Source organism: Drosophila nasuta, chromosome 2L (genome assembly GCF_023558535.2).
Source record: "Drosophila nasuta strain 15112-1781.00 chromosome 2L, ASM2355853v1, whole genome shotgun sequence".
NCBI classification, from domain to species: Eukaryota; Metazoa; Arthropoda; class Insecta; order Diptera; family Drosophilidae; genus Drosophila; species Drosophila nasuta.
The window spans coordinates 10,333,354-10,348,507 of NC_083455.1; the positions used below are offsets into that span (position 1 = coordinate 10,333,354).

The 15,154-nt window shown below is 36.5% G+C and overlaps 1 protein-coding gene across 1 annotated transcript; it reads left to right on the forward strand.

The window, feature by feature from the left end:
- Nucleotides 1-1,697: 1,697 nt before the first annotated feature.
- Nucleotides 1,698-14,453, forward strand: LOC132791379 (apoptosis-resistant E3 ubiquitin protein ligase 1). The gene is given in 11 exon segments (XM_060800272.1): nucleotides 1,698-2,045; nucleotides 7,699-8,648; nucleotides 8,707-8,905; nucleotides 9,669-9,805; nucleotides 9,859-10,584; nucleotides 11,250-11,435; nucleotides 11,437-11,574; nucleotides 11,636-11,898; nucleotides 12,521-13,776; nucleotides 13,914-14,083; nucleotides 14,144-14,453. Coding segments are annotated over 9 exon segments (2,916 nt in total). The 5' UTR covers nucleotides 1,698-1,831; the 3' UTR covers nucleotides 12,624-13,776; nucleotides 13,914-14,083; nucleotides 14,144-14,453.
- Nucleotides 14,454-15,154: the final 701 nt, after the last annotated feature.

Genomic DNA, 15,154 nt, shown 5'->3' on the forward strand with positions numbered 1-15,154 from the left:
TAAATACTAAATACTAAATACTGCTAATATCAATATTTTCATTGATTCAGAAATCAATATAAACATAAATAATTATTTTAATACAATTTCTTTACGCTGTGCATAATTAAATGAATGAATTAAAATCTTTAATTGCTTTTCACCTTCACAAACTTTGATCATTAGTTTAAATGCGCCTTCTGCTTATAGCACACTCAACTGTTATTTCAGAATACTCGTAGTTTCAACTACAGCGAGATTCATTTGAAATGTTTTTGTTGAAATTAACCAGCTGGCTCTTCAGAGTCAGCTTGAGCTCCATCAAAGAGTTGGCGTTTGCTTCGCGCAGCCGTCGCAAGTCGTATTTCAGCCACAGATTTATTCTAAATTGCGAAATTTACTCGCGCCAGCCACGAGGGAGGGAAAAGCGAGGAAACCGAGGGCAGCTCAATGGCTCGAGAGCCCCAAAAGCACTTTATGTGCTGCTGCTGCAGCGAGAGTGAAAAAGAGAGAAAGAAAGAGGGAGAGGGACAGTGAGAGTGCCATGTTGTACTTAGCTTTGGTGCTGTGCGCCCACGTTGCGTATACGTAATTTGCAAAGGGCCGCTGTTGACGCTGTTGTCAAAGTGGCATTTGAATTTATGCCGCCACTTGTAGCAAGTGCGCCAAGTGTGGCAAGGGAGCACACACACACACACACACACACACTCGCACACACTTTATTTAAAATTAAATATTCAAATATATGGCAACTGCAACTGCTGCAGCTTGTTGCAGATTGCCAACATAAAAATAAATAAATAAAATGTGCAGCGTGCAGAGTCACATTGTTGAGATATTTGCAGCGAACATTTAATCAGCTTTCCTGTGGCTGAAAAATAGAAGGAAGTGGGCGGGAAAAGGGAAGGAAAGGGAACGCTCAATGGCCTCGCCAACTGGCAATTTTATCATTTTTCACGTTGACAAAACAAACACAAAAGCAAGCGTCAGACAGCCAACTCTGGGCAAAGTCTGTGGGCTTTGTGCCGCACGAGTTAAGCGCTTGCCCCTGCCCCTGCCGCTTACCCCGCTTGTCAACCGACGATCGAATGTCATTCCAAAAGCGCCATCGATAAAAAAGGATAATGCAGGCAGTCAACAAAGGAAAAGCGAGCTCTGAGTGAAAACAAGGACAGCAACATCAATAATAAAAAACCAAGAAAGCTATAATGGAGTGTGCTCGACTGTGAAATATTCGCAAGCTATTAAATTTTGAGGTTGAACTTTTTAGAAATATATTAAATTGCAGTTTTAATATGCTCTAAAATTGTACTCTCAAACTGCAGCTTTAGATTTGCAATTGACATTTTAATAACTATTTAGCAACATTTCTACAGGGTATCTAGAACTCGTTGCTACACTTTGTGCTTACCTTGAACAAACACATGGCAATGTCGCGCTTTAAAAATTAATAGCGAAATGATGACAAAAGCGACGCGTTGCTGGCAATAATGCCCCAGCCTATTAGGCCAAGTTTTTTAGTCTCCCTGTGCGCCCTTAAATGTTGCGCAAACATTTGCCCAGCTCAGCACTCAGTTCACAGCTCTCAGCTCACAGCTCTCTTGGCCACGTTCACTTCACTTCAGTGCTGTGTTGGCCGCTTGTTAATGAGCGAGCAAATAATGTCGAACAAGTCAAAAACACGAGTCTCTGTTTTGAGTTTAATGCCAAACATTAATAAACAAGGTCATTGTTGAAATTGTTTACAATTTTTATCGCACACTCTCCTCTCTGTCTATCACACTCCCTTCTCTCTCTCTCACACACTTACACACCTTGCTTTCTCTCTCTCTCTCAAACATTCTTCACAAACATGGCTCTGTTTCAATTGGCGCCCGAAGATGCAGCTATCAGTAGAGAGCTGATCTCGCTGCGAGCCTGCGTCAAGTTTAAAGGTTATCTACAGTGCTTCAAGTATGATATCGTACTGCAGCTCTCCAGCATTCAAGTCGGCTGGCAAGCCAACAGTGCCGCACGCAAGTTGTTGCCCTTTGCTGACCTCAAGTTGTGCTATAGTCCTGTCATTGGTGAGTCGATAAAAGTGAATGGAAAGAAACCAAGTTATGTTAATTGAATATTAATGTGAAATAGAAACATAAAGTATAGGAAAGAGGAGACATTTTGTTATCCAATATCCACTTCGATTATATGAATAAAGCTACATTCCAAAAAGAGCTTCTAAGATTAGAGCGTGTTATTGGAAAATAGATAGTTATTTTTGTTTTTCACTATATGGTAGAAAATGCGATAATATCTTTATAACAAATATATCGGTAATGCCATTGTATTTTGTTGCATTCTAAGAATTACGAATATTTGTTATAATTGTAATTTTTTGCATGCATTATTGTCGTTAGCGTAAAAACTAAACAATTAGGAAAAGATTCAATAAATTCACGTTATTCATTTACTGCAAATAAAAATCTGTGTTGCAATATCTTAAATTATTCTATCAAATCTAACTGGTTTTCATTAACAACATTAGGGTTAACGTCAAGTATTATTATTATTAAACAGGAGATGTTTTTATTCATATAGTTATACTCGTAGAACTATAAAATATTATATCGTCTTTTTAAATCCATCATTATAGTAATTGTATTAGATTTACGATACTAATATTGTTCGATATGGTAACAATTAAACTGTACCTTATTTTTAAGCATTAAAGTGGAAAAATATTTATTTTCGATAATTGTTTAATGAAATTTCTATAATTTTGATATTTATTACAATATTTCATATTTGTGATATTCCAATAACATTTATTTTTCCAACACAATTTACACAATTGACTCCCAATAATATTATATTTTAAAAGCCAAGTTAACCCTTTCATTAAATGATAAAAAATTCAGTAAATTAGTAAATTCAACTCTTTAACTTGTTGTCATAAAACTGCCTGGTGAAAACGCTTTGTGCTCCATTGTCTCAAAGAGTTAATTCGCACTGCTTGCGTAGGAGGTTTTCTCATTGGCCCTTCACGTTTTCTTGACATTTCCTGCTGCTCGTCATCGTTTGTGCTGCGTGGAGACCGCGTGTTGACCTTCAAAAGGCATTTTCATTAAGCGAACTCAAGTTTACCTTCCCTCCTATTGCCCTCCGCTCCTGTTTCCTCCTCTTGGTTCCCTCGAAGGGAATCCGATTGCCTTTACTTTGACTTTTGCTTGTTTAATTAAAGGCGATTAGTAATTCTCGTTAAGCAATCGACCAAAAGGGCTCGAGGCCCCATCAAATATGCAACGAAAATGCTTTAATTATTCACACACACACGTAAGCACACTTATACTGAGAGAAATTGTAAGTCAATTTGAGATATTGATGTGATTTGATGCTTTAAAAAGAAAGTTTCAGTAACAATGACTTAACTTCAAACTTAATTTTTAACAACATTGTAAATTTTAATTTAAGATTATTTTGTGTTCTAAATTCTGATTGATTTAAAAATGGAATTAAGAAATAAACATAAATATATTTATGTCTTTGAATTAAAATAAATTAATTATTAACTTATGCAATTATTTGTACTTTTTTTACATTAAACCTATTATTTCATTAATTGTATGCTATGTAAAGTACTTTATGTTTATATTGGAACTCGTGACATCTGAAAAATCTCTATTTGAAATTCTTTTTCATTCTAATTTATGATAGATTTTAAAGAGGATTTGGATAATTCTATGTCTTTATATTAGAAGTTATGACTCATTAAAAAACGTGATTTAAAATTCTTTTCCCTTTCGATTTCTGTTAGATTTTGAAGACCATAAAAATACTAATGTAATTTTTTTATGTTTATTCAGTTATGGAAACTTCAATAAACTATGCATTCAGGTTTAATATTTTTATAATGACTATTTTCTCTAAGTGTACCAACACCTACATATATATATTCATCTGTTCGACATTGAAAGTTGCCTTTCATTGTTTGCACTTTGCATTTTTCAGTCGGTTTTCAAATCGGTTTCTGAAATCAGCGAAATCGAAACGGAAGTTGTTCGTTTCGCCTTAAAGGGCAGACTATGGTGGGCGTGGCACATGACACAGAAGTGGAGAGTAGAAAGAGGGAGAAAGAGAGAGAGGAAGGAGAGTTGGCAAGCGAGCGCGTTAGAAATGAAAGAAATTGGTAACGAAATGAATTCGTTTTCAAATGTCGGACACGCAAACCTGGCTAACTTCGCCATATAACCAAATAACGATTCTTACTCGCAGTAGTACAGTAAGCACTCACTAAAAGCGTACGTAAACGAATTCGTATTTATTTGCTCATGTTTATGGCGCAAGGACTCCCATGTGGAGGACAAGAAGAGAGGAGAGGAGAGGAGAGAAGCGGACTGAGTCTCATTTCACTCGTTTGTGGCTACAGATGGCATGTGGTTGCCCCCTGCTGGTTGCCATTAGTGGGGAACCAACAGAAGCCATGGGTGGCTATGGGTAAGGGGTAACGGGTAAAGGGGCAAAGTGAAAGAGTGAGCGAGTGCGACAGCTTGACTGTTGAGCTTATTGCCGTACAGTGGCGGCCATAAAAAGTGAACTTGTGTCACAATGAATTGCAATATGTAGTATGTGTGTTTGTAGTGGGAGATGTGGGAGTGGGAGTGAGACAACTAATATAATTGCTTCCATTAAATGGAATATGCTTGTTATCTTTATTGCCAATATTTTCATCTACTGTTTTTACTATTTCTACTACTGCTGATAAAATTTCTTTAATTTTGAGTAATACTCTCTACTATTTATTTTATTTACAATGTAGTATATGAAATAGAAATATGAATTGCAATGTATGTGTGTTTGTAGTGGGAGATGTGGAAGTGGGAGTGAGACAACTAATATAATTGCTTCCATTAAATGGAATACGCTTGCTTCCTTTATTGCCCGTATTTTGTGCTACTATATTTACAACTTCTACTACTGATAGAAGAATTTCTTTGATGTTGAGTATTACTTTTTTCTCTACTATTTATTTTATTAAAAATGTATGAGATAGAACTTGTACAATTTTTAGTCTTACCTTTTCTTATTTCTTGTATTTAAAATGTATAATTTATTTTATATATTTCATCATTTAAATCAAATCGAACCGTACGACAGCTTCTGTTATTATTTTATAGTAGTAGTATTTTTCTTATTTTACTTCATACTTATTACTTTTATCAGTTCTTCTACAACTTTTAACATGACTTATGGACAAATATACTAATTTTTCTACCTATTTCTTATGCATACTTTATTAAAAATATTATATTTAAAAGTATGTAATTTATATTTTATGTAATTTATCGTTTAGTAATAGCATTATGAATTCTGCTTCTTTTGTTTAACTATTCTTTATAAATAATAGCACTATTCTATTATTTATTTATCTTTAGTCGAAGGCCCCAATAGCCAGTACTACCTTCTCTATTTAAATGTAGTATTAAATACTAGATTTAATATAATAAAAAAAAAATTATTTATTTTTATATGTCTTTATCTTTTATTATTATATAAAATATTTGATTTGAACATATATTATATTTATATTTTTATAGATATCTTTTATAACTGTATCACTAAATTTGACTAACTTAATTTGTAATATCCACTATTAATTCTTCTTTCATTTCAATTACATAAATTAATAAAGAAGTAAGACTGTATATAAAAAATCAATTATGGAAACAAAAAAAGTAAAGTAGTTAAGATAAAACCCCATAATACTGTGTTATTCATTCTATTCCATTCGGTATTTATACTATTCCCAATGCTATTTAACGTAATACTAGTTTCCATTTATTTAACGAGCACTATTATATCAGCATTTACTAAATTTGAGTCCTTAAACAAACATATGTTAACTGCTGCTACTTTTAATACTTTTTATACTGCTGCTATTTATTAAATTAACACCAATAGATTAAGTAGCAATAATTCTGCTTTTACTTTACCAATTCTATTATCTCCGCCTATTAGTCCACATGCTACAACAACAAAAACATTACTACTTCGATTCCTCTTCCCACCTTTCTGGCTGCCCCATTAGTAGGTTGAAGGTAACTACTCCTCCGACTAGCCCGCATGCTAGTAGTGCTATTATTACAACTGTTACTCCTACTACGACCCCACTTAATCTATATTTGGCTAAAATGGGCGGGTCTTTTTGGGCGTCGCTTTGGCTGACTTTGTCTGATGGCAAAACAAAAAACAAAAAGGAATTACGAGAAACCGCGAGAATACTTTGGAACATTGTTATGCAGGACACGCGGCTAACTGCGACCCTCAAGGCAAAACCAACTGCCACGAGGGCCAAAAGTCAATTGCTTACGAAGCGAGGAAGGAGAGTGAGAGAGAAGTGGGAAAAGAAGGGAAATATTTAGTTTAGTTTTGATGGCAGCTAGCGATAAGCGTATGCGACATATCCTGGGGAGGTCGAGGAGGAGACGACGTCGGCAAGGAGCTCGAGCAAAGCTCATAAAAATTGAAATATAATTGATTGGCGTTGTCGTTGTCGAACTTCCAACTCGAAGTTGGGGCATTGACGTAGTCGCCTGGTAAAATTAGTTGCCCTGCAATTTTAGACACCATCAACTTGACTTTATTTACATTGTAGTGGGGCTCGGAATGGGGGACAGGGAACTAAAGGGGGAGACTCGTGCCTTGACAACGACAACTCGTTGAATTTCGGCACAAACTTTTTGCATAGCGCCACAAAGTTTGCGCATTTAACTCAATTAACAGCAACGCTTCAACTTGCATAGATCCCAGATCCCAGATACTCATCAGGATATTCAGAGCAAATAAAGTTGTAAAAATCAAAAAATAAAACTTGAATCAACACTACAACTAAAGTAAAGTACAATAAATAAATAACAAGATAAACAACAAGAAAATTGAGTACATTTGTATACTAAAAATATATTATATTTATAATATATATGTATATACATCAGCTTTAGTTTGATGTTTATTTTTCATTACTTAATTTCAAATTTAATTCAATTTTAAGCCAGCAATTTTTATTTATGTATTGCAGTGTTTATTATTATGCTTTAAATCCTTATGTTTATTTTATAAGTATTTGATGTTGCTCCTTTCTTTTAATATTTTGTTTTGTCCGCGTACTTTAAAAAGTTTATTCCTTTGCCATTAACATTCTTTATTTATATGTTTTCTTTTTTTTATATGTTAATCAAGAAGAGAATTTGGCAGAATATTTGAAATTTGATTGTATGACTTCTATACATGTATGTTAATTTATTTTTAACTAAAAATTAAGCACACAGAATATATTCTATTTCTATGTTTTCTTTATCTGTACTATAATTGCATTTTTTCTTACTTTATAACTTTATAATAGGTAAATTTCTTTAATATACGACAGCATTTTATAGAATATTGAGTATTAGCATTTATTGTTTATTTGCAATACTATATACATACTATACATACATACATACTATACATACATACATATTATTCAACCTGTAAACCTCAGTTGCTCTGACTTCACGGTTTATACCCTAGAATTAAAATCTATGTTACAAAAAACAATAATAAATAAATAATATTGAAAATATCAATCGTGACCTTCATTTAATATAATCTGCTTTTCAGAATACAAATCTGAGATCCCAAAATCCTTTTTTACACAAAATGTTTTCCTAACTAAAACATTTCTCTTCATCTCTATTATTGCAGGCATTTCATCACTGTCGAGTTCCGGGGATCCGGAGCGACTGCCGGAGTTGCCGCCGGGCGACGAGCAGCGTTTGCAACGCGCCGCGCTCCACTTGCAACAGAAGCTCATCCTGCGCGAATGGCTGCGCGAGTATCGCATGCAACATCACTATCAGCGACTGTTGGCTGTTGAGGTTGCCTCATTGGAGGACGTGTATTGGTTGGAGGACTCGCGAGCGAGTAAAATACTTGGCAAGGACTGGCAGCTGTGGTCGACGGCACGTCAGGGATTGCCCACATCGAAGGCACAGCTGGATGCGTTGAAGGCGCAGCTGTGGTCAACGGTGGTGAAGTCGAGTCAGCATCAGGACGCCTGGACATGGGGTGGCATGCTGGTGGTATCCGTTTCCGTAGCCGGACTCGTCACACTCGCCGCCATGACACAACCATCGCTGGCCCCGGAGGCGCGTCACTCGCTGCTGCAGTATGTGACCGGGAAGTATCTTCTGCCGGCCAACTGTAAGGTGCAGTGGGACTGGAAGGATCCGGTGCGTGTGGGCGACACCATGTGCTTTGTGGTGCGGTTCTTTCAGCGCAATGGCCAGCCATATCCCATCTGTGATACGGACCAGTTCTTTGTCGAGGTCACCGAGGGCACACGCAAAGTGGTCACCATCAGCGAGCTCGGCTCGTCCACGGATCCCAATAATGCCAACATCGCCAAGGTCAAGTTCACCGTTCGCACCGCGGGACAATATAAAATCTCGGTGCTCATTGGCGCCAGTCACATTGCTGGTTCGCCCTTCTTGCGCAACTTTCTCCCGGGTGCAATCGATGCTCGCCGATCGCGTTTCATTCGTCCCGCCAGCACGGTGATCTGTTGTGCCAGCGCACCGACTCTGATGCACATCGAGCCCAGGGATGAGTTCGGCAACGCGTGTCTCTTTGAGCAGTCCGATGATGCTCTGAAGGTGGGAGAATTCTTGTTTGATTATTGATTTATGCTTCATCTAACTCCTTTTCTTTCAGGGCTACCATGTGGCCATCTATGACCTGCATGGCATGGCCGTGGAGAAGCTCCAGCATGCCATTGCCTTCAGCTACGATCGCGTCAACTCACGGGTCTCGGTCACCGCCTTGTTCCCGGAGCCAACCTGCCTGCGTGCCGTCATCAGCTATCGGGATCAGCAACTGCCAAATGGTGACTTCGATATCATCGTGCTGAGCAGTAAGTAGTTGTTGTCCCTTAAGTTTTATCATTTTTGTGATAATTGGGTAGAAGCCATTTAAAGTAGAATTGTTGCCATGCGGTGTAAAATTCTGTTCTGTATCGATCCAACTGACCGTGTAGGAAGGAAAGAATTACTTGGTCTTAGCTTCAACTTAAAACTCTCTTTAAAGCTTCATGTTTCAGTCAGTATAGCAAATTTTCATGCTCTATCGCCATTCTAATTCAAACCAAATTAAGTAGAGAAAGTGAAGTCACGTGCCGAGTAAAGTCAACTTCGGATATTTACAACAATTTGCAGTAGTTAACCTTGAGTCATTGAGATCCAAGGCCTCAACTTAATTTCTACTTGAATCTCTTTCTGAGGCTTAAGTCCTGTGCAATAACTCTTACAACGTACAGATCAAACGCTAGATGAGGGTACAATTTGTATTCGACATATGTTAGTTAACAACTTTTGATAGTGCAATAAAGTTGGGTATTTTCTTAGTGGAATGCGGACGAAGCTGCCGGTTCAGCTGACAAGTATTAGTAGACTTATTTGAAAATTCTAGTGTAGCTTATTACAATTTTAAAGGATCACTTGAGACGGAAATTTGCCTCAATGACAATATTTTATTCTTCCGACGGATTTACCGGAAGGTCTTCCGCCTCCAAAAAATGCTGAGAAAGATTCAATTGGCGTGGGGGTTTGTTCGACAGGCACTCAATTATCATCAATTATAATAAGCAAATAAATAATCTCTTCTCATCATTTTTTCAGATAGCGACACGACGCTAGTACACAAGAACATTGCCTCGCGGAAGCACAACATTTGCTACGAGGCCAAACTGCTGAGCATCTACGGTGCAACCAAGGGCAAACCTAGGAAGGTGATGTGCTATGTGGGACCGAAGCAGGTGAGTATTGGAGAGAGCAAACAAATCAATTGTGCCATATTGTTGAGGCTCAGAACTCGTTGATCTTTCAGGTGACGATCAAGGAGATGATCTTGAAGTTCATACCCAAACGCATTGCGACCTTTCGACTGTGTCCCTCGACCAAATTCCACTTTCTGCCCCAGCTGGTGACGCAGTTGCATGGTCCGGTGTTTGTCATCGACGATGGAGCGCAACCGAGGATCGAATTGGCCTCCAAGGATCGCAACATCATCGCGGCAACATTTACGCACTTTTTGCTAAAGAACATTGGTGGCTCCGAAACGTTTAAGGACAAACAGGATTTCTTTTATCACGAAGTGCGTAAATTTCATGCCAGTTACTATCACGAGAAGATGGCATTGAAAGTGCATCGCGAGAAGATCCTTGAGAGCAGCATGAAGTCAACCAAAGGCTTCTCCGTCTCCGATTGGTGCGGCAACTTTGAGGTCACCTTCCAAGGCGAACAGGGCATCGATTGGGGTGGTTTGCGACGCGAATGGTTCGAGTTGGTCTGCAGTGCACTCTTCGATTCTCGAAGCGGACTCTTCTGCACATTCCACGATAAGCATCAGGCGCTAGTGCATCCGAATCCCACGCGACCAGCGCATCTGAAGCTCAAGTACTTTGAGTTTGCCGGTAAAATGGTGGGAAAATGCCTCTTCGAGAGCGCACTGGGAGGCAGCTATCGTCAGTTGGTCCGAGCTCGCTTTAGTCGCTCCTTTCTGGCCCAGCTCATTGGACTGCGAGTGCACTACAAGGTGAGTGTTTTTGGGCTTAGATTTGCATCTCAGCGTTTTAAACTAGTCCGATAAATCGATTCGCTCAAACTGATCGAGCGAACTAAACCAACAAATAACTAAATTAGAAATAGAATAGAAAAGTATCTTCAGTTTCTTCAAGTCTAAACTACTTCACTAAAATGCATTACAAAGCACAACTCTAGTGTTTGTTATTTTATAATAACGAACGAACAAAAATGAATTGTATACGTTAACCATCCTTATTTTTTATTCAGCTCAACTTTGTTCCTTGTTGTTCACTTTTGATCATACGTTCGTTCTTCTTCATTTTAATAGAATTTCAAGGGAAACAAATTTAACATTCAATTTACATTATTAAAGTTGTATAAAGTAAATCCTTAAATACACTGATTACTTCACTTAAAGGAATAGTTTCCTTATTAAAACTTAGGATGAACAACACAAATAAACGATACATGAAACAAAATCGAAAGCTCTAAAAGAACCAATTAGTTCAGTGATCAAATATATTTAGTAAACTTGACCACTAATTATATAATACTATAATATGATATATAATAATGTATTATATCGTTAATGATTGAACGATGATTAAATAATACTACTTTAGAGATTATATTAGCATTTCACATACTTCAATTTAAAACATTCATTCCTTGCAGTACTTTGAGCAAGACGATCCGGATTTGTATCTGTCCAAAATTAAGTATATACTCGACACGGATCTCGATGGCACCGACACCTTGGAGCTGTACTTTGTGGAGGAGCTGTACGATGCGAGCGGTCAGCTGAGCAAGACGATTGAGCTGATACCCAACGGTGCCAAGACGCGTGTCACGAATGCCAGCAAAAAATCAGTATCTGGATGCCTTGGCCCAACAGCGTCTCTGCAATAGCGTCAAGGATGAGGTGGACAGCTTTCTGAAGGGCTTGAATGCCATCATACCTGATAATCTACTCAGCATTTTTGACGAGAACGAACTAGAGGTGCGTGTATAACTTTATAATAAAGTTACAATTAAACATTATTTTGTTCGTGCCTTTTTAGCTACTCATGTGCGGCACTGGCGAATACTCGATCAGCGACTTCAAGTCCCATCACATTGCCAACGGCAATTCGGCCGAGTTCCGGCGTGTGCTCGCCTGGTTCTGGGCCGGAGTCAGTAACTTTAGTCAGACGGAGATGGCGCGTCTCTTGCAATTCACCACGGGTTGTTCACAGCTGCCTCCGGGCGGTTTTCAGGAGCTCAATCCACAGTTCCAGATCACGGCGGCACCCACGTTTGGTAATCTGCCCACAGCACATACCTGGTGAGTAGTAAATTAAGTAAAAATGGGGGAACTACCATTACTATCCTTAGAAAATTAAGCGATATTAAAGAAGACATAGGTCTAGTACAAAATGAAAATAAATCTGCTTTTATTTCAACTTTAACATTAATTTATATTTTTTTACGCTTTTCGAATTTGACATAAAAATGTTGCTCAATTTTTAAAGTCCACCATTTATTTGTAAAATAAAGAAAACATATCAATTCAAATTTAGTTTTACCTTACTTTCCTTATTAAAACTTACGATGAACAACTCAAATTAACGATACATGAAACAAAATCGAAGGCTCTAAAAGAACTACTTAGTTCAGTGATCAAAAAACATATATTTAGTAAATTTGACCACTAACCATATACAAGTAATACTATAATATGATATACAATAATGTATTATATCGTTACTGATTGAACTATGATTAAATAATACTAGTTTAGAGATTGTATTAGAACCCCAAAATAGTTTTCGGTTATACGTCTCCGACCCTAATTTTGTAATAAAATATAATTTGTAAATATATATTATTAAAAAAAAAGGTTAAAATATCAATTCGCCTTTCTTACGTAGTTTAAATAATAACATTCTCATTGTATTAATTTCCAGCTTCAATCAACTCTGCCTGCCTGATTACGAGAGCTACGAACAGTTTGAGAAGTCGCTGCTGCTGGCCATCAGCGAGGGCAGCGAGGGATTTGGCATGGTCTAATAAACTCTGGAGGATGGCTGAAATTGATAATTAATATTAAGCGTACAATATTTCTATATACAGCATATACTACAATATAGTTTTTGAGTAGCCGCTGCAAATTGTGTTCCTGCGCTTTCTACGTCATATATTCTTAGTGCGTCTTGTATTTGATAAGCATGCGTGATGATTAAATTGTAAAGAGCAAAACTAGTTTTTCCAATAAGTTTCTCTATTTGCTTACAAGTTTACAAATGAAAAAATATATTAAAAATGAAAATGAAAAAGCAACCCAAACAAAAGCAATAATTAAACACAAAATAAAAACAAAATAAGTAGCTCCTAAAGCAAAAAGCAAAAGCTTAGTTTTTAAACGAGTCGAAAATGAAAACAAAGTGAATATATATCATCATCAAAAAGAATGTGATAATTGTATTATAAATGTGTAATGCAAGTTAATAGTAAAACAAAAACCAACTCTCTTTTAAACTAACCAAAATGAAAATGTAGCAGATAAATCAACAACTCGAACAATTCAACTGTGTTGAAATGCGAACAATGAGAATCAATATCTTTGTGTACTATAGTTTAAAATGCTTGCAGTGCTGTGTACAAATTTCGCCCCAAAGAACAAAATTCCCCCCTCCAAAATTATAAAATTCAACTCTGTAGCATATTACTACGTATCAAATATATATAGTATTAAATAACTATAACTAAACCAGAAACCTGAATGTTATATATGCATTTCAAGTAAATAACAAAATTCGCAAATCGATTGATAGCAATATTGAGGAATATTTAGCAGACCGCGATTCCAGTCAAAAATATCGTATTATAAATTAAAGAAAATGGTAGTTTTAAAACTGTTGTTGAAAGCACATTGCTAACTCAATAAATTATTGTAAATCATAAGTTATAGTAACTGGAATGTAGTTGTTGCATTGGGAACACCGAATCAAAATGGTCAAGATCTCAAAATAAAGAAAACAAAAAACATTTATTATGAGTAGAACAGAACTAAGATAAACCTGGAATTTTCACTCTGTTTTATTCTATTTTAGAAGTATTTAAAAGTGCAGTTTACTATGGTGTTAAAAAATCCAACTACAACTGTAAAATTTTGTTCAATTGCATTATTTTTTAACGTTTGCTGAAATTTTCACTCTGCCAGGTTATTAAATCTTTTCTTCTTGTTTATTACGATCTTTACATAATTATGACATTTTTGCATTGTTTGTTTTCCAAATATGTTTCACAAATGGGAGCTCAACCGGTTGATGACAAATTTAATATTTTTTTTTAATTTAGTGACGGCAATTAACGCATCCAAAACTTGTGCAGTAAGTGTCAAACAACTTTCATCGAGTCCCTAGCCGCTTATTCAATGAACTTTTATTGCGAAAGCTCTTTGACTGGAAAGTCGTCACATTATTGAGGGACCCCACAGTTAACTATGCAGCAAATATATCATTTAACAAGTAAGTTCATTATAGTTTTATTTTATTTATACTTATACTATTTTCAAACTTTACTCGCAGACATACATTTCTCTTGCAGGTTCGTGAGTGTCAAATTAAGTATTAGAAAAAGAAAGAAAACAGAAACATTTATCCGTGCCCAAAGCGACACACTAAATTGTCAATAAGAAATTTTTGACGCATGCGCCGCCGACGACGACGACGACGACGACTCGTGTGCCATCATTTTGTGGCATATTAATTTACAACAATTATTTGATATTAATTAGAGTAGAGTAAGAGAAGGCACATGCAAAAGAAGCCGCTTCTTATTATTTGGCTACATTCAAATTGAAGGAGAAAGTGGTATTCAGTGCTGGAAAAACCACAATATATAAAAATAAGTAAAAGTGCTCGCAGGTTACAAAACGAAGCTGAAAGCACTGCCAAAAGCTCTCCCACACACAAAGTTGAACCAGCTCGATTGCAGGATTAAGCAATCGATCAATTAGTTCGTCTTATCGAACTTTTTGTTGCTCATTGATCTGCTAGTTCGCTCCGTTAGTTCGCTGCAGTTAGTCGTTTGTTGGCACGTGCGGTTCAACAATAAATATTTGTTAAACATAATGTTATTTCTTATATTGCGTGGTACATATGTTGCAATTTTTTTTTTCAATTATTTTATTTAAGCAAATTATATATTTGGCCAGTAATCGTGGATTCATTTTTTCATTGCTGTCTAGCTGCCAGTCATTTTAACGGTTCTTAACGTGGGTGAGCAAAAATAATGTTGCCATTTTGTCGAAATAAACAGACGGCAAACACATTCTTGCATATCTCATTTTGATTCATATATTTGCTCTATTTTAAACGTAATCTGCTTCATTTCGTTCATAAATAATAATAATACGCATGCGTACAATACCCCCTATTTAAAACAAGCTACCAAAACCAGCTCGGAAAAGCTTATGAGCTTATTAAAAAAGTGAAACTTTCTTCTAGCTAGCATAGCAAGTACCTTGGACTGTGCTGTGTGTTCTTTATGTGCTGCCCTGGCATACATTTAAATAATAATAACATGGGTATGACTAT